We start from the raw sequence: 19292 nt of genomic DNA on the forward strand, positions 1-19292 counted from the left end.
TTGTATATGATAGTTGATGGGTAGTATATAGTTAAAAGTAATCATGAGAGCAACTAATCAAAAGCTGTGATCCAAAATTCTGTTTGGAAAAATATGCATTTTCTTAATAAAAAAAAAAATCAAAAGGCTCCCCTGCCAATTTTTGAGAAGTGGGTGAGGCTTATATGAGAGAGACATGTCAAACTGCAGCCTTGTACGTGTACTATAATATGTTCCAGAAATTGGTGTAAATAATAGGAAAATCAATGGAAGATGACGGACATTTCTGTTTATGACACACGGAGAGCCCACGGCAGCACAATGTGTCCACTTCTTAATGAATTTGGCACATTTTTAAGACTGGCATCTAAAATGTCAGTCATTATAAATTCCCCCCTGTATGGTGTAAACTAATTGTAGTGCCTAATTAGAGACAGAGCGTTAGAGTATTGGAAATGGTCCAAAATAGAGGAAATAGAATGAAATTTATCAAGTTTATCATGGATTTGATCATTTTAATTTGCATAACCATTCCTCGATTGTGGATAACAACAAGAATTTTAGAAAAACCTACACTTTTAAAAATATTTGTAATACAAAATTGAGCACTGCTTTATTTTTTTTGAACGAGAAACTAAACTGCCATTTTTATCTGTTTTTAGAAAATTCAGTGTCACTGTTTTCAGATTTGTAAAATATGTATTAAGGCCTCTTTCACACATCCTGATATTTCTGGTACAGGAAAAACCGGTACCGGTGCTATCTGTGTGCGTATGTAACATCCGTGTGCCATCCGTGCACTATCGGTGTGCCGTCTGTGCACACTATCAATATGACACGTACTGGTGTCTGGGAAAAGCAGTACAGTTAGCGCTGTTCCCAGGCGTCGGTGCTGAATCCAACTCTCATCATTGTTTCCCTGCCATTTCACACCCTGGGAGCGGTAACGTCAGTAAGGTTAAAGCAGTTCAATGGTTACTGTGAGAATCGCTGCCTGTGACCTGTGGTAACATTACGTCACCACTCATCACTGCAGTTGGAAATTTCTCACGATACTCTCACTGTGTTCTGGCTGATGTAGTGAGGTGTCATGTTACTGATGTCACCACTCACCACACCATCTGGATGTAGCAGAGTTGGGGATCGTCGTGAGACCTCTTTATTATGGAATTATGGCAAATAGGTGAGTGTAACTTTTATTTCTATGGGAATGAATGGCTAAAATGAGAATGGGGAATGTTTTTTTCTGTTTTTAAGTTTTAGTAATAGGGGTGTCTGATAAACACGTCTCCATTACTAAACCCTGGTCTTGATGTCATCAGACACAATACAGCTGACATCAACCCCAAAACTATCACCCAACTTGCCAACGACTCAGGGGAAGAGCAGAGGCTAAGTGGCAGAATTGGCACATCGAATGGATGCGCCATTTCTGGGAAGGCTGATGTCACGGGTGTTTCAGAGGCTGCAGACAGTCGCACAGCATCTGTCTGCAGAAGGTCACTGCAATTGGCTTTGCAGAAGCCTTCATAGTCCTTCTGACTCTTGGACCAAGTGGCAACATCCCCCGGGCTCTAATTGACACACCTGGACTGGATGTTTATAGACTTCCTGTCTGCTTCTGGGAATCGCCGGTGATATTTTCATTTTCCCCGTTGAGGCTTGGAGCTATAGCAGTCAGCCATCTTCCTCTTTGCTGTTGTTGGAAGATGTCTGTGTTACCTCTCTGAGTCTACTCAAGATAAGTGTTCCCCTTGTCCATCTATCCCAGCTGTCTTTAGTTGTGGGGATTGACTAGTGCAAACCCTGTCCTTCCCTATGTAAGAAGAGGGCCTGGATTAGGGGTACCTTTTTCACGCCGGGGCCGGAACTGTCGAGGCTGTCACTTTTGTTGTCTGGGGGAAGGCTTAGCGACCTGGACCGACCTTTGCACTTGATGGCAGGGGGTGGAGTGAGGATAAAAAGTGCAGAGCACGCAAAACGAGGGAGAGACTTGGCAGGAAGATGCAGCGTGCTGCAGGGGAATTTAGGTGCTCCGTCCTCTGAGCACCGTGACCACGCAGGACCACGTTACATTGTTCCGGCTGCTCCCTACAAAGACTGTGACCGGAGAACCATTTTCCACCCGTTGGCCCCTGCTGCACAAATAATTGTCTCAGGCCCCTGGATAATGCGCATGTGCTGCCTAAAAGATACCGGGTGACTTACCGAGAATTTTACCCTTACTCACCCACTGACTTCTGCCGGGCTTTGTGCAGCCTCGGCAGTGCACAGAACTTCTTATCTCCCTGCTACTTCGTACTCCCCAACTGACATCGAGGACCTTCCATCACCGGCCGGGACCGAACCACCGACGCTTATAAGCCTTCATAGTTTCCATCACCTGCTGCCCGTGCAAGCATGACCATGCACACCCGAGGCTCCTCATTCTGAAGCCGTCGGACCGATAAGTTTATTACTGTTCAACATTGTTTATGCCTTTTGCCTCTACTCTCTCTGTCGTGATGAGAGTGTTAATACCACTTGTTCATACATTCCCTTCTTCCTGTGTGGAGTATATCCCTGTTATAGTAAAGTTAATTTTAACCTTTGCTCTGCCTCCGGTCCGTTACTGCATCCCGCTACCTATTTATACCTATGCAGGGCTTATTGCCAGGGTTAGGCAGGGATTAGGTTCCTGCTCGGCGATAGGTGCAGAACCTATATAGGGACGTTTAGGACAGACAGGGCGACTTTATATCTGCCTAGGGGTCTCCACTCCCCCTCATCGCTTTGTGTTGAACTTATTCTTCCCATATTGTGCGTGACAGCTGAGGGCTGGTGTTATTAGTCTGGTAGGGCACCAATATCCATGGCCTCTTCACAGCCTATTAATATCAGCCTGCAATTGTCTGTTTAGCCTTTGCTAGTTAATAAAAATAGTTGGGTCTGCCCTTTAATAACCAGTAAAAGCTAAGCAAGCAGCTGTCAGCTGTTATTAATAGGCTGGGAACCTTTATGCCTCTTGGCCCCTTCCCAGAATAATAACACCAGTCCCCAGCTGTCTGCTTTCCCTCAGCTGGTTAGGAAAAATAACAATAACCCCACATCATTTTTTTTTTTTAATTGATTTTATTAATGTGCTATTCACAGACAGTGGGTGCTGGCTCCGACTGTCATCTGCTTTGCCTGGTCGCGTTGATCGCAGGGAGATCAGGCAACGATGATGAGAGTTGGATTCAGCACCCGGCACCTAGGAACTGCGCAAAAGGTACTGCTTTTCCCAGATGCCGGTACATGTCTCACTGATGACACATGGACGTCATTCGTGTGTCATCAGTATGCAAGTGTGCAGGACGTATAGCGGACTGTGCTGCCAGCAAAAAACAGACATGTCTACGTGTTTTGCACATGGACACACAGTCTGTGTGAACACACCGACATGCGCGCAGATCCATATATTTAAATAGGTCTATGCGTGTAAGTGTCTCCAGCACGAAAACTGTCACCACACGTACTAGAGACACTGAAGTGTGAAGGGGGCCTAAAATTGCTTTTGGAAAAGTATCGCCCAAAGTGGGATGCAGAAAAGGGTGAAAGAAGACAAGATGACATCTCCTTTTAAGTACAGTAACTACTGACACTGTATATGTAGTCACCTATTGTTATAATAAAACTCCATACATCAAACAGGTGGAGTTTTTAGAATATAGGTATTATGGAAACCTAAAAAAATTATGGGAAATAAAGAAGAAAAATGAATTCCGGGACAAAAGAAGAAGATAATAAATAGTAGTAGAAAGCAAAAAGAAATTGAAATGAATATTGGTATAGACTTTAACTTTTGGAAATGTGTAAAAAAACATAGGAAAAATATATCTTTGTACTGTGTTAGCCAGTAGCTAGAATAATGTCTGATGAAGTGACCAGAATGGGCAGAACGATGGCTCAGTGGATAGCACTGCAGCCTTGCAGTACTGAGTCATGGGTTCAAATTCCACCAAGGACAACATCTGCATGGAGATTGTATAATCTCCCCGTGTTTGCGTGGGTTTCCTCTGGGTTCTCAGGTTTCCTCCCACACTCCAAAGACATACTGATAGGGAATTTAGATTGTGAGCCCCATTGGGGACAGCCTTGATAATGTGTGCAAACTGTAAAGCGCTGTGGAATATGTTAGCGCTATATAAAAATAAAGATTATTGTTATTAATAGCCTCAAAAGCTTGCTATGTGTTATCTTTCCAGATAGCCATTGAAAAGTATCAACCACTGACGACTCTCAATTTTGACTATTTGTAAAAAATATATAGAAATGTTAAGTCACAAACTTGGAGTCTTACAACTTAAAACAACTCTATCATACATGTGTATAGAAAAAAAAGCATGTGTGAATCAATGTTAGATTTTAGGGTAACTCCGGCCTATAGGGTGAGAGCATCAATTTATTTTCCATTGGCTTTCCAGTAAAACAGACCCATTTGTAAACAACAAAACAAGTAATGTTGGCCGTACACATAGCATGACAGTGGTCCAAGCCTAGACAATCCACCAATGATCTAAGGTGGATAGGGGAAGCCTAATGGGTTTTCCAATATCTGCCATTGAGGGATTCACAAACTGCGAATGTGGGCTTCAACAGTGAAGTAAATGCTACCAGATGGGTCTGATAATGGCCTCTCCTCTGCACTGAAATAGTCATGTATGCATGGGTGGTCTGAACACAGGGCCAACTTTAGGGTGGTGCAATCTGTGTGGCTGCTGTTCGAGGGAAAAATACTGGACAATGAAAATACCTGGGTAATAAAGATACTGCAGGTGGGGAGGGATGATACTAGAGATGTTAGGTGGTAAAGATGATACGTAAGGGAGGGATGATACTGGAGAGGTCACTGAGATTTGGCATGCTATGGGTGAGAAAACCAACTGGAGAGGGGAGAGGTCCTGCAGGAAGGGTGACAATACTGATGGGAAATTATACTGGATGGGTGAAAATTAGGGAGGAGAGACCATACTGGGGGATTAAAACTTTGTGAGAAAATATACCGGCAAGGGAGATAGCACAAGAGAATACAAGGCAAGAGAATATACCTGGGGAGAGGAAAGATAGCTGGTACATGGAAAGAGGTATGATACCTGAACGGGGTGGGATGGTATTTTGGATGTAAAAGTTTTGGTTGTTAAGAAGGAGATGTGCTTTGATAAATAAAGCAGCATAGGGTGCCCTATATCAAAAAACTAGTCTTGTCTTGGCAAGCATAGGGAAGCTGCATGAGATGTTTTTCAGCCCGTAATCATCTAATATGTATGTCCGACTTAAAGCCACCCTACACCCTGGGATCCTGCCTCTTGTTGCCTTCTCTTGGCGCACCTTTCCTCCTGATTCCAAGATGGATCCACAAAAGCACATGGGGATTGCAGTGTTAAGCCCAAACTGCGCTTTTGCTGGCTTTCCTGTAGAAAAGGTGTGGTTTAGACTCATCGCTGCACTCCTCATACACTTTGGTGGCCACCTTCGAAGCTGGGATAAAGGAACGCTGATATGAGCGGAGAAAGAAGCAAGAGGCAAACAGAGGGCACCAGGCGGCGTGACTATACATGAGAAACGTATAGTCACTTTTCATTTCAAGGGAGGAAGGTCACTTTCAATGTCACCTATTACTGATCATGAAATTTATAATTGATAGGGTTTCTACTTATGGACTGGTATCAGTATCCTGTGTGATAAAAAGAAAACTACAGATCAATATACAGTAGATGTAACACATAGTGACTATGAAAATCAACAATGTTCTTAGAGGCCTTGTCTCAGCATGGCCTAAAAATAAAAAATACACTAAACTCAAATACCAAGTCCTCTGCTGCTCATCGTGTGGCACTGCCTGGGTCACCTGCTGGCCTCCTAGCATCCTTCACCGGCAGCGATGGGTATGTGACAACACTTGGGACCATGGTCACATGCTCCTACCTACAGAATATGAAGGTCAGATGCAGGCGGGGGACCAGAACAGTGGTACCAGAGCAGCAATGGAGGACGAGAAAGTGAGTTTACTGTCATTTTTATTTTTAGATTACGCTGGGACATTTTTTTAAAACATAAAAAGCGGTGGAGAACATCAGGATAACCGCAATTTAATCCAAAGTATGTGACGGGTTGAGACATAATAATAATCTATATTTTTATATAGCGCTAACATATTCCACAGCGATTTACAAACATTATCATCACCGTCCCTGATGGGGCTCAGTATGTTTTTAGAATGTGGAAGAAAACCCACGCAAACACGGGGAGAACATACAAACTCCTTGCAGATGTTGTCCTTGGTGGGATTTGTACCCAGGACTCCAGCGCTGCAAGGCTGCAGTGCTAACCACTGAGCCACCATGCTGCCCTAGACATTGGTCACTCTGAAGACTGGGAACTGGGAAGTGGTACATTTGTTACAGAAGTTTCTTATCTATAGTCTTTATTCTAGTATTTATAATGAAAGCTTTTCTAAAGAATTTATGTGAATCGAGTGATCTCATACATTTCTTTACTGAAACCTTTGTGAAATGAACACCTTCTCATATCTTGGAGGCTGTAAGTTCATACTAGGTGTTTTTTCAGCGTTTTTTTTTCGCAGCGAAACCTGATCTCTTGGCAGGAAAGAAGCTTCAGGAAGAAAGCAGGTTTTCCTTGCTTTTTTGCTGCTGTTTTGGCATGCTAGATTTGTCTCTTGTGCATGCTGATAAAGTTTAGTGTTGAAATAAAGTCCTATTCTACAGAATCAGGTTTTGGCACAAAAAGCGCAGCAAAACCCAATACCTACGTTTTTTCCACCTCCCATTCATTTCAATGGTTGAAAAATGCTGAAAGAAGTGACATGCTCCGTTGTGAAAAAAAACATGTAAAGCACAAAAATCCTGATGACAAAAAAACAAGGTGTGTGCAGGAGATTTCTGAAATCTCATAGACTTTGCTGGTACTGTAAAAAGCAGCTGAAAATTTGCATTAAAAACCCATCAAAAGAACGCTGCAAAACCGCCTAGTATGAACTTAGCCTAAGCCGGCAAGGGCTGTCCTCTCCCCTCTGTACCAGACTGTTATTGTTTGTTGCTCCCCATATTTTATATTTGTGTTTTGTATGTAACCCCTTCTCATGTACAGCACCATGGAATCAATGGTGCTCTAAAAATAAATAATAATAATAATAACTTAGAATGCAATAGTAAGTACCCATAAGAAAAATGTAAAAAGGCAAGATTTGGAGGAAGATATCTTAAGACAGGCCACATTTTACTTAGCAATAACAAAAGTGACAAGGAACTGAGGATGGAGGTAACATAATATTACCAACCTCACCCATTATTATTTACAGTGCTTGGCATGTTGGACAATTTTACTTTGTAGGAACAGTTTGGGGAAGGCCCTTTTTATGCTCGTCATGACTGCGCCCCAGTTGGGTTGGGTTGGGTGACCTTGGTGTGGAAGAACTTGACTGGCAACTCTGAAGAACTTTGTGATGAGCTAGAATGGAGATTATTAGCCAGGACCACTCATCCAGCATCATTATCTGACCTCAAAAATGTTCTTCTGGATGAATGGGTAAAAATTCTAAAAGATACATTGCAAAATGTTATAGAAATTCTTCCGAGAAGAGTGAAAGTTGTTGTAGCTTCAGAGGTACCGACTCCATATTTAATGTCTATGGATTTACTAGAGAATGTAAAAAAAACTCCTGTAGGTATAATGTGTAGGATTTGCTTTCAACATGAGAAAACGAATCTATATAGAAAGGTCTGGTCAACTAGTGTGCACTTTTATACAGTAACTATAATAGATGGAGGCCTGATGCTATCGCATCGGGAGGGTGGTGACATCCTGATGGGGGCAGGCTTTGCAGCACTGAGAATCTCTTAAGTGTGAGTCTTGAGGTTTAAGTCAAGGCCATAACGCAAGGGGAAACTAGTTGAGGCTAAACTTCCACCAATTCAGAGGCTGCTGGCATGCGCGTGACAGCATCTGTCAAACAAAGACATGCTGTGACCCAGTTCATAAACAGATAGATCAACTGCGCATGCGCTACCTGGGTTTGCGCATGCGCAGTTAATGTGCCCGGCCACATCATCTGCATCTACAAAGATGGCGGTCTGATTTACTGCACCTGCGCAGTGAATCATTTTCCTACAGCTGCCCGGCAGGGAGGGTGCCCCGGTGGTCTGGCTCCAAGCGGCGGCCGGGATCCCACCGGCGGCCGGGATCCAAGCGGCGGCCTGGATCACAGCGGCGGTCTGGATCCCAGCGGCGGTTGGGATCCTAGCGGTGGCCTGGATCCCAGCGACGGCCTGGATCCCAGTGGTGGGGAGGGGTCCTTGCGGCATAGGGTTCTTGCGGCATTGGGAGTCCCAGCAGCCCCCCGCTGTGCAAGGGTCTGGTACCACAAGCGGGTGCCATATTGGAATACCCATCACTTGGGTATTCCAATATGGCGATCGGCATACTTCCGGTGCGGCGCGGTGGATTGTGGGATTCGAGGACGTCAAGACGGAGGTGGATGACAGACAATTTAAGGTAATTATATAAATAGATTAAATAGATGTTTACCAGCCTGAATGATGCAATTGTGGGCTCTGCTGAGTGGATGGAGCCTGATGGATACAGAACACTGTATACTGCAAACATGGGGCTCAAATTCCATATGTGCAAAGCGTAAAGGGTTGTCTGGTTTTGACAATTGCATTTTTAAGAAGGTTCATTTAACAATAAGCTGATCATATGGTTTCCTGCTGCAAGGTTCCCCAGCAATCAGCTGAAAGCATTTGGTAGTAATTCCACTGCAGTGCCATCCAGTGGAAAACAAATCATTACAAAAAATGGACTGTCCATGTGATGGATAGCTCGACTGGGTCCTTCAGAGTGAGAGGTGACCTTTGTATCTGCCCCTGTATTAGCTCACAATTCCTTAAAGGGTTGTTCTCATCATTGGTCTTCACGTGCACCGCACCACTGAATCCTGCCCTCTGCAGCATCGGACGAGCGCCGGACCACCGAACCTGGGGTGGCCAGCTTGTAAGTTCTAATGCAAAGAACTGGTAAGTAAGCACTGAGCTCCTTGACTAGGAGACTATCATCGCTGCAGTCTATCACCGCAACAAGCAGTAAACAATACAATTAGAAATCCCTCCATTTTTGCCAATTTGTTTTTTATATATACTTGGCAAATTTAACAATTTAGAATGGTGAGAATAACCCTTTAATTTATATTCTTTTTTTAACTAGAGACCCCAATAATGCTTCAATATCCTCTCATGGATTTTTATTTCATATTATCTCACCTAGTAGATAAAATAACTCTACGGTAACTAAAACTAAATGCAAGCTACAACATATGTTGAGGTTTGGCAACTACTTGGGAGCAGGAAGTTGGACACCACTGCCATGTACAGACCCTGGATGGATGTCCAGGACTCAGGCTATGTTCACATCTGCATTGGAGGTTGTGTTAGGAGCCTCTGTTACCAATTCGGTTGTTTTTGATAGGAAAAATGAAGTACACCTCGACCGAACCCAAGAAGCTCTGTGACAAGTCACTGAGGTCCATTGGCCACCGTGTGAAGAAGGATGTGATGTCTGTTTAGAATGGACACATGTGAACAGAGGCGAGATAGATCAGACCTCCGAACATGTGACATACATTTATTATAGGCAGCATGTTTTCTTATCGTTAGTGACCCCCATAGCTCATCTGAATATCAGACTGAAGGTCTATATGCTCTCAGCACAATTCGGACATACCTGCATGAACTCCTCGCTTGACTTCACCTGCTCTCTAAAGAACAGCAAGAAATTCTCCTCGGTCGGCAAGATCTGGGCGAGCTGAAAAAAAGGCAGATAATGGAAATGAGATGCATTTATTACCAGAGAGCTTTCACTCCACAGTTCTACATTGTGCAGGTAAAGAGGCGCATGAGAGAGCATACAATTTCTCTGCTATGGATGAATGTTTCTTCCTAGTCACTGTCCCTTATCGTTAACTCTAGAAACTCTAGAATAGAAAGCGCTGAATGCACATTTATACATCATGGCGTAATGCTTGCAAAAGAGGAACTGTATAGAAACTTGGCTCTAAGCCTATGCTGCTATATTGAGAATGTATACTTGGTATTAGGCTCTGTAACATCAGCGATCCTAATAATGGAAGCCATGACACCAACATGAAGAAAACAGTTGGGAAAGTCGGTACTGTATCTACAGATTGGTGCACTTTTGAGAGTCACTGGATTAAATTTTTGTTGTAGGACAAGACCCCTCACTGTATATTTGTCAGGAAAGAGCAAAAAGAAAAAAAAAAAATCCCTCCCTGTTCGAATGGAGCACTGGTATATCACGCTTGCTCATGCTCCATTCAAAATTCATGGGACTGATGAAGATAGAAAAATGCAGCGCTCTGCTTTCTGCAGCAACCCTATAAACAATGCAACCACCTCTTCAATCTGACAGGGCATTCCAACACCAGACTCAGTCTCGAGATTGACAGTGGTGCTAGTAGTTGGCCCCTCACCAAGTTAAAATGTAATCTGTCAGCAGATTTTGCTATGTAATCTGTAAGCAGCACAATGTAGGGGCAAACTAGGAGGTAAATCTGTGGTGAGGCGGGATTATACAGGGCAGTAGACTAGGAGGTACATCAGTGGTGGGGTGTGATTATATAGAGTAGTAGTCTGGGAGGTAAATCAGTAGTGTGGCGGGATTATACAGAGCATTAGACTAGGAGATAAATCAGTGGTGGGCAGGATTATACAGAGCATTAGACTAGGAGGTAAATCAATGCTGTGGCGGGATTATACAGAGCATTAGACTAGGAGGTAAATCAGTGGTGGGGTTGGATTATACAGAGCAGTAGACTAGGAGGTAAATCAGTGGTGGGGTTGGATTATACAGAGCAGTAGACTAGGAGGTAAATCAGTGGTGGGCTGGGATTATATAGAGTAGTAGTCTGGGAGGTAAATCAGTAGTGTGGCGGGATTATACAGAGCAGTAGAGTAGAAGGTAAATCAATGCTGGGGTGGGATTATACAGAGCAGTAGACTAGGAGGTAAATCATTGCTGGGGTGGGATTATACAGAGCAGTAGACTAGGAGGTACATCAGTGGTGGGCGGGATTAAACAGAGTGAATCTTTCAATGATCGTTTTTCGCTGTAAGTTCCATTCCTGGTTTGGGCTACAAATACTGATGCATAAATAGTGATGTGGAATAAGCACTTAGACGAATATTTTGTGCCTAAAATGTGTCACACACCAGTAGTTAGTGTGATGCATTTTACTATTTGGCAGCACCACATCCACCTCCTTTTTTAGACCATGTAGAATGTGACAAATGTGATCCATTTCATTAATAAGTTTGACTAGAATGAATCGGAATACAATTCTGGTTCATCTAATGGCAAAAGTCTGGCAAAAACCACAATAATTAGTCTTTCCCGACCACTTCAACAATATCCTTGGTTTCAACTAGTTTGAAAGAACACTCAAAAACTAGTTGGATGTAACCAGAAACCATAATCCACTCATCCCCAAAGATGTCCTTTAGTTTCCCATTCATGGGTAACAATTTTGTAACCAATTTTTTTACTTTTATGTGGGAAAGTTCAATGACTGACAACTATAGAGGACAGGTGTTGTCAGTTACAGGGGTAGACATATCATTGATGCAACCTGTGCATCGCCGTGGGGCCCAAGAGGTTAGGGGCCCATTTCAGGTGGAATTGTCATTACGATGAGCTATTGGACTACAAAGGGCCCCCATATACAGTCCTTGCACAGGGGTCCTCTTCTGTTCATCTCTGCTAAAGGGCAGAACTAATCTAATTTGTCATACAGCCCAACCCCGATGGGTCGTCGTAGCCATACAGAACTTGTCCCATCACATTCCAGTAGCTTCTACCAGTGTCAAAAGTTTCAGAGAAGAGGGCGACTCAAGGACCTATATGTGCCCATAAAATGGCTATATAACTATGGGAATCTGCTTTGTCATATGAGATGTCAGAGAGTTGAGGAATGTCGCCCATACGAGACAATTTATGACACACTTTGGGACATAGAAAGAAAAGACGACACATGGATTGTGCCATAAAGAGAAACATTACTAAGTGAATTTATTAGGAGGCGCGGATGATGCAACTAATGAGTCTTTTCAGAGAGTGAGATGACATCTGTTCTCCTCTGCGACTGGAAGATTCCCCCTCTACCTGGGCATATTTCAGGAAGGCTGCGAAATGCAAAAAGCCATTCACAGTTCACATAAATGAGAATGGATGTAAAATCCCTCTTTACGAACATCTGGGGAGCTTTTCCTGGCTGCGCAATTATACTTTATATTGTTCGAGATGTGCAAGTGAAACACAAGCTGCCGTCACGTTTCCGAACATCCATCTGAACACCCGACTGCCCGAGGTTCTGACCGTTCTGACCTCCTCTTATGCTCCTGATTGGCAGGAGGACACGTTTAATAGAAAGTCATTCCCTAGAAAACAGGACAAGTAGCCCCTTTGACATGTTAGTGGCCAGCAAACAACGGTAACTGTACAGGAGTGATTCAACAGTATGTAGTTGGGCGCAACGCTCATTTTTAATAAACGCTCCACCCGACTATTGCCTGAATATTTTTCAAGTTCTTCCTGCGGTCCATAGTTTAGGGGTCTCCTAAGAAATGAGGAACTGCCATACGAAATACCTTTGAGTCACCAGATAAAAGTCCCACCACTCCAGAGTCGCCTCTCTGGTGGTCTAAGCGATCTTCTTGACTTATCCAGAAGGGATGACTAACCAACTAACTATGTACACTTGAGAGCTGCAGACAATCACTGGCCTCAGAACCTGTACACACAGGCATCACTGCTGAGGCCAATGATTGGCTGCAGTGGTCATGTGAACATGACAAACACATCATCACTGCTGGCCAAGGCAGCAAGACCAGCAGGATGACAAGAGCCGTGGCGGCTGATAAACTAATTTAAAGAGAATCTCGCACCACCTGACCTGAGAACAGCACAATGTAGAGAATAACTGATTTCAGTGATGTGTCATTTACTGGGCTACTTGCCGTAGTTTGTGTAAAATCACAGTTATATCAGCACGACTTTATCACTAGAGGACTAGTAAACCTGCTGCTATGTAGTCCTCCATATTCATGAGCTCTGTATAGCCCCACCCACCACTGATGGTCAACTTTCTGCTTATGCACAGTGTACATGGGGAGATGGCTGTCATTACATCTTCAATAAATGCACAAGTTTATGTTGATATTTTGGACACTTTTCTTATCCCATCAATTGAAGGGATGTTTGGGGATGATGAAATCATTTTTCAAGATGTTAATGCATCCTGCAATAGAGCAAAAACTGTGAAAACATTCCTTGAGAATAGACACATAAGGTCAATGTCATGGCCTGCAAATAGTCCGGATCTCAATCCAATTGAAAATCTTTGGTGGAAGTTGAAGAAAATGGTCCATGACAAGGCTCCAACCTGCAAAGCTGATCTGGCAACAGCAATCGGAGAAAGTTGGAGCCAGATTGATGAAGAGTACTGTTTGACACTCATTAAGTCCATGCCTGAGACTGCAAGCTGTTATAAAAGCCAGACGTGGTGCAACAAAATATAGTGATGTGTTGGAGTGTTTTTTTTATTTGTTTGTTTTTCATGATTCCATAATTTTTTCTTCAGAATTGAGTGATTCTATAATTTTTTCCCTCTGCCTGTTCTAAAAAAGTAACCATTACTGACTACCACATTTTTTGTTCTTGATTTCTGTTAGTGTTTATTAAAGCCAGAAAGCTGCCATTTGAAATGACTTTAGTTTTGTGCCATGTCTGTGATCTGCTTTTTTTTCTACAAAATTAAACAACTGAATGAACATCCTCCAAGGCCGGCGATTCCATCATTTTTGCCAGGGGTTGTACCGTAATTATTAGCCTACGCACTATTCTGTTTCTTGCTACATTTTTGTGTCTACTATTTTATATATGAAATAAATTTAGAATGTGGACAGTGATAAATGATGAGTATTGGAATTTGGAGTCAATGTCAAGTGGCCAGACACAATGCAGTCATTTTAGACCACTGAAAAGGCAATATCAGACCGCTTTCTGCCAATCATCGACATATTTATGTGATCGAATAAATGGCAGATATGTGTAGAAACGTTGATCTGCTGTTGGATTTTTGGGGTCTTTATTGGCTGCTGTAGTTAAAAAGTTGACCATGCTGAACGACAGATCTGGGTCCCATCAATGGAAGCCCAGACCAGGCCATAAAACATTTGTCATTTTACTTTATCTCATTCTTGCCCCCAAAATGCTAAACTTATTTCTCTTATGTTTGGACGCTTTAAGTCACTGGAGGAAATCCCTGGAAGGTCTGCGTCATCATTATCATCATTAGCAGCTCATGGCTGAATGACATTAGTTTTGCAAATGGTATATTTGAATGAAATACTACTAGGATGCGGGAAGATAATCCAGTGTGACAAAGCTCATTTCCAAAACATTTGTGTAAACTGAATGAATGTAGGAAATTTGCATAACTGCTTGGGAGGAAAATATTACAACGATATTGCAGGGTTACATTCAGTAAAGCTCTGCATATAGACAGTCCATGTATCTGGCCAAACGATGTACATAGCTCATCAGCAGAGCAGGAAACTTCTGTGCAATATTACGGGAGCTTTGGGTCTAGCGTAAAGGGCATTCACAACTAAGATGTCTGCAGCGCGGACACCCTGTGTGCGCAATGTATGAGTGTCCCGTAGAACTGCTCAAAATGAGATGTGGGCTCTGTACATTGTTACAATAATAGATGGGTTTGGTGTGGAGGAACTCGAGTGTAAGGGTCCTCATACATATGACTAATGTTGGTCAAACTCGCCAACATTGACAGGTTTCAGCCGGCAATCTAATTTTTGGGGGGCGCCAGATGACTGATCATTGGGTGAGGTATTGGTTGGGTATGGTCTTCTGATCACATTGTCACATTGTTCTGTTCGAGATAAGCTGCTGGCTAACATGTCATACATGAGAACACATAAAGAGCGCTTAGCCGAGTGTATGTTCCTCTGTACTAAACAAGCTGAAAAAGGAAAAAAAGCCAGCTTACCAAATAAATGTTCACAGGTGGCAGGTGAGCGGAACCCTGTTCAGATGAGACGTAAGCAGTAGTGATGGGCGAACTTGCTCAGATAATGTCTTATCCAAGCATGATCGGGTGTTATCCGAGTATCTTGGGCATGCTTGTATATTATGTTTGACTCCCTGCGGCTGCATAATTTGCGGCTGCTAGACAGCCTAAACACATGTGGGGCTTCCCTAGCAAACAGGAAATCCCCACAGGTATGCGGGCTGTCTAACAGCCGAAAATCAAGCAGCTGCAGGGAGTCGAACATAATACTCGGATAACACCAGAGCATGCTCGGATAAGACGCCATCTGAGCACGTTCACTCATCACCAGTAAGCAGCAACGAAGGAAGAACAAGGTTTGTTCCAGCTCCTTGTAATAAAATCCTAAATTTATTTAGGCCACGTTAAAATAGTGAGAAAACTCTTATGAAAAAAGCACCCAACGAAGAAAGAAAGGTGACACGTTTCGATCGCGATCCTACAATCTTAATCTGAGCCTGATTAGATAAGTTTGCATGATTGCAATTGAAACACGTCGCCTTTCTTTCTTTGATGGGTGTTTTTTCATAGACGTTCATGGCCTAAATACATTTTGGATTTTATTACAAGGATCTGGAACAAACCTTCTTCCTCTACTGTGTATGGAAGAATCTACTGAGATGGCTGAACAATCATCTTCAGCCAACAGTCATCTACTGCGAAGGGCCAGCATTAGGTACAGAGCCCTGACCTTGATCCCACTGAAAACCTATGACTTGGAGCGCTGAAAGTTCCCTTATCCCAAATCATTGTCTGTCCATTTTGGATAAGTGGGATATGGAGGCTGACCGTGATCATTTGGCTAAATGGACACAAATTCCCACAGACACACACCAGAATCTTATAGAAAGCCTGGTCAGATGTATGGAGGCCAACAAAAAGGTCTAATTCTATATTAATGTGCAGTGTTTTGAAATAAGATGTCTAAAAAAACGTATATTGGTGTGATGGACGCGCCTATATGTGGCCATATAGCATGTAGCATGTACCAGCTGAATTTAGAAAAGCAGTAGAAAATCGGATAATGAACGATACCCAAATAAGACATCAACATTTGCCTCATTGACTGCGGAAATTAATATTTGTGATGTCTCTTGTTGTAAAGATTATCAGCCAAAAAACATAAGGAAAAGCCAAACATCACACAGAGTTCAGCAAGTTTGGCTTCTGCTTGTGTCTTGTGAATAAGCACTTACTGTTCTGTACCATTCTGACTTTGTGCTATTCCTAGTCCTGACTTCCCGACTATACTCCTGCCTTTACTTTTGGTTTTGACATCATTGTATGACTTGTATCCTGCATTTTTTTCACCAGTTTTTTTTCTCTGCGTGCACTTTCTCTACGCTTCTGTTATCTCTGAGCTAGTGGATAAAGACTAGTTGCTATGATGTCTCACAGAGACATTGGAATCACTGCTCTTCTATCTCAATTTAATTCACAGACAGAAGCAATAACATGGTGGACATTAGACAGCAGTACTGAGCAGTGTTGCTGTGACTCTAGCACTGTATTGTGATAAAGCAGCAGCATGATTTGCCTGTGTCTCTCTGATTCTTCCCATACACCTTCTTCATTCAATATTTCTCAGTATTTGCACTGTTTTCTTTCAAAGTGAATGAGGAGTTCCAGAGGGAGAGTGACAAGAACAAGTGTCTCATAAGAGAAAGAAGCAGATTTCCCTGACAACATGTATTACAAAGTTTCTAATATTTGCTTCTATTATTGATTTATGCAAAGTTAGTTGAAGTGACAGTGACTAAAGTCTATGGGGGTCTGTCAGAAGTCATCACAATTTTATCCTAGAATTGGGAATGCTACATATTTTGCAAAAGTAGAAGAAAGATCCTAACTAGTGATGAGCGAACATGCTCGGATAAGCATGCTAATGTTCTAACCGAGCGTCTTCGGCGTGGTCGAAAAATGTGTTTGAGTCCGTGCCAAAGACAGGCATGTCTCCCGGCTGTTTGACAGCCACAACACAAGCAGGGATTGCCTAACAAACAGGTAATCTAGCAGCGGTCTAACAGCCCCGAGACAAGCAGCCGCGGGGACTGGAACGTATTTTTCAAGCACGCTGAAGACGCTCGGATAGCACCTGAGCATGCTCAGATAACACCTTATCCGATCCCGTTCAATCTAATCCTCACCATAATACCCATATTACACTTGAAGGCAGCCATCCAGTTGGTCACCACTGGCCCCACCACTGCTTTAGCTTTGCCTCACTATATCATGTATAATTGTCCTCACATCTATCCTTTCTACCTCTGTGTAACGCATTTGTGGAAGGGACATCCCGAAAACGAATTAGAGACAAAATTCACAATCTTCTGACAAACAACCAGTTTCTGCAGCATTTGCATTTTTGCCTTTTCCTGTGAAAATAGATACTAGATTATCGTCATAATTTGCATGCGAGGCCTTTCCTCCGCCGGCAGATTTGTAAAGCCGGGGTCACACAATAGTTTAATTATTGTTCTTCCCCTTAGTGGTATGAGAGCTAATAATGGCCTGAATCACCTCTTGTGCTCCGGAGTGAATGGCAGATTTATGACCTCATTTCATGACACTGTACTTTCCCTGTCCCCAGCTACTAGTCATTAATGGCCAAATCTTCGCTCCTCTTCCAACAGAACGGAAGGTTAGACCCTGTCTGCCTTGGAGTGAAGCACAAATCACCCGGGGCTATTTCCAGTGTCACTTTCTCTGCAAACCGAGACTTTTTATTTTTTAGGCACCGCATCTAATGATGGATTTTAATGAGACATCAACAGGTTGCGATATTATCTATTCCCTCTTACTATGTATTATCTATGAATCTGAAATACGGTATAAGACAAACATTGTTGCAGAGCATCCACCGTCTGCACGGAGAAGAGGGCCGATAATAAGAGGGAATATGGAAAGCGGGAGCATTATGGAGAGCGAAGAAAGAGTGCGATCTAGGGAAGACACACAACATGGGAAGGAAAAGTTAATAAGAATATTAAAGCAGATGTACTCATCTGGGGACAATTTTTTTAATGTATTGCATTTGGGGCTAAACACTATTTTTGCAATTCAATTTCATTGAAAATTTTGCACCGTTAGATTTTTAGACTTTGTGTCTCTGAAAATCCAACTTTGATGTGGTCAAAAATCAGCTAAAAGTAGCTCAGAAGAAAAGACATAAAGGAGTTACAAAGTTTTCCACTGTACAGTCCCTATGAACATGAGCTCACTGGTGAATTTTCAGTTCATGCACTCTACAGCCAGCGATGGACAATGTAACACAACGGCTACTGATGGCAAACGGTGCAGCATTTTTAACAAAACCCATTTACAAAAATGATTTTTAATCCAATTACATGCAGTTACATAGGAAAAACAATGTTCCCTAAAAGTGGACAATTTTTGTATGGAATTGGGGCTAGAAATAATTTTTGCAATTTTACTTCATTAAAAATATTACCGTTTGCCTTCTATAGCCTTTGTGTTATACTGCCTTTTGCTGGCTGCAGAATGTGTTAACTGAGAATCCATCCGAGAGCTCTTCTGAATTGGGCCAATTCTGCAAATCAAACTGTGGTCAGATTTTCTCAGATGAGCAGAAGATAGAGAAAAAAATCTCCATCTTCTCCAGTCTATCAGTCCGTTAAAATTGGACGGCGCTCAGATGTCAGCCGAGTGCAGTCCAATATTTTTGACGCACTCATTAGCTTGCATAGCTGAGTGTGTAGAAAATATTGGCTCCAACTCGGGCAAGCTGCAATTTCTTTCTCCAACCAAAAAAAAAAAAAAGCAAACATGTGCAAGGTCCTAAAGAATAACATTGGTCTGAGTGCAAGCTGATGTTTTGTCGCACTTGGATTAAGAATATGGTTGTCTGCATGAGCATAAAAGTTGGATCTCATGGTATAAAACTTCTGAGACAGCCCCTTAAAGATTGCAGCCTCTATGGCAATCAGCTGATCTACACTCCCTGACAGATGTTATGTCGCTTATCCATGTTATGTAAATAAAAGCTTATAATCTGACAGTAAATTCATCCATTAGATGTATAAATTATTCTTTTGAAAGCTGAAACCCTCTGAAATGTAGTTTAGGTTAAGAAAATAAATTGGCATCAATGCAGAAATATTGATCAGTTAATGGACAC

At 42.5% G+C, this 19292-nt stretch overlaps 1 protein-coding gene across 1 annotated transcript in view; it reads right to left on the bottom strand.

Moving 5' to 3' along the window:
• The window catches only part of CALB1 (calbindin 1), an 83522-nt gene that overhangs the window by 34434 nt on the left and 29796 nt on the right, over window positions 1-19292 (bottom strand). Inside the window, exon 4 of the mRNA XM_077270806.1 lies at window positions 9736-9816. Coding sequence (XP_077126921.1) covers window positions 9736-9816 — 81 coding nt within the window. The remainder of the gene's footprint in view (window positions 1-9735; window positions 9817-19292) is intronic.

This window comes from Ranitomeya variabilis, chromosome 6 (genome assembly GCF_051348905.1).
Source record: "Ranitomeya variabilis isolate aRanVar5 chromosome 6, aRanVar5.hap1, whole genome shotgun sequence".
Classification (NCBI taxonomy): Eukaryota; Metazoa; Chordata; class Amphibia; order Anura; family Dendrobatidae; genus Ranitomeya; species Ranitomeya variabilis.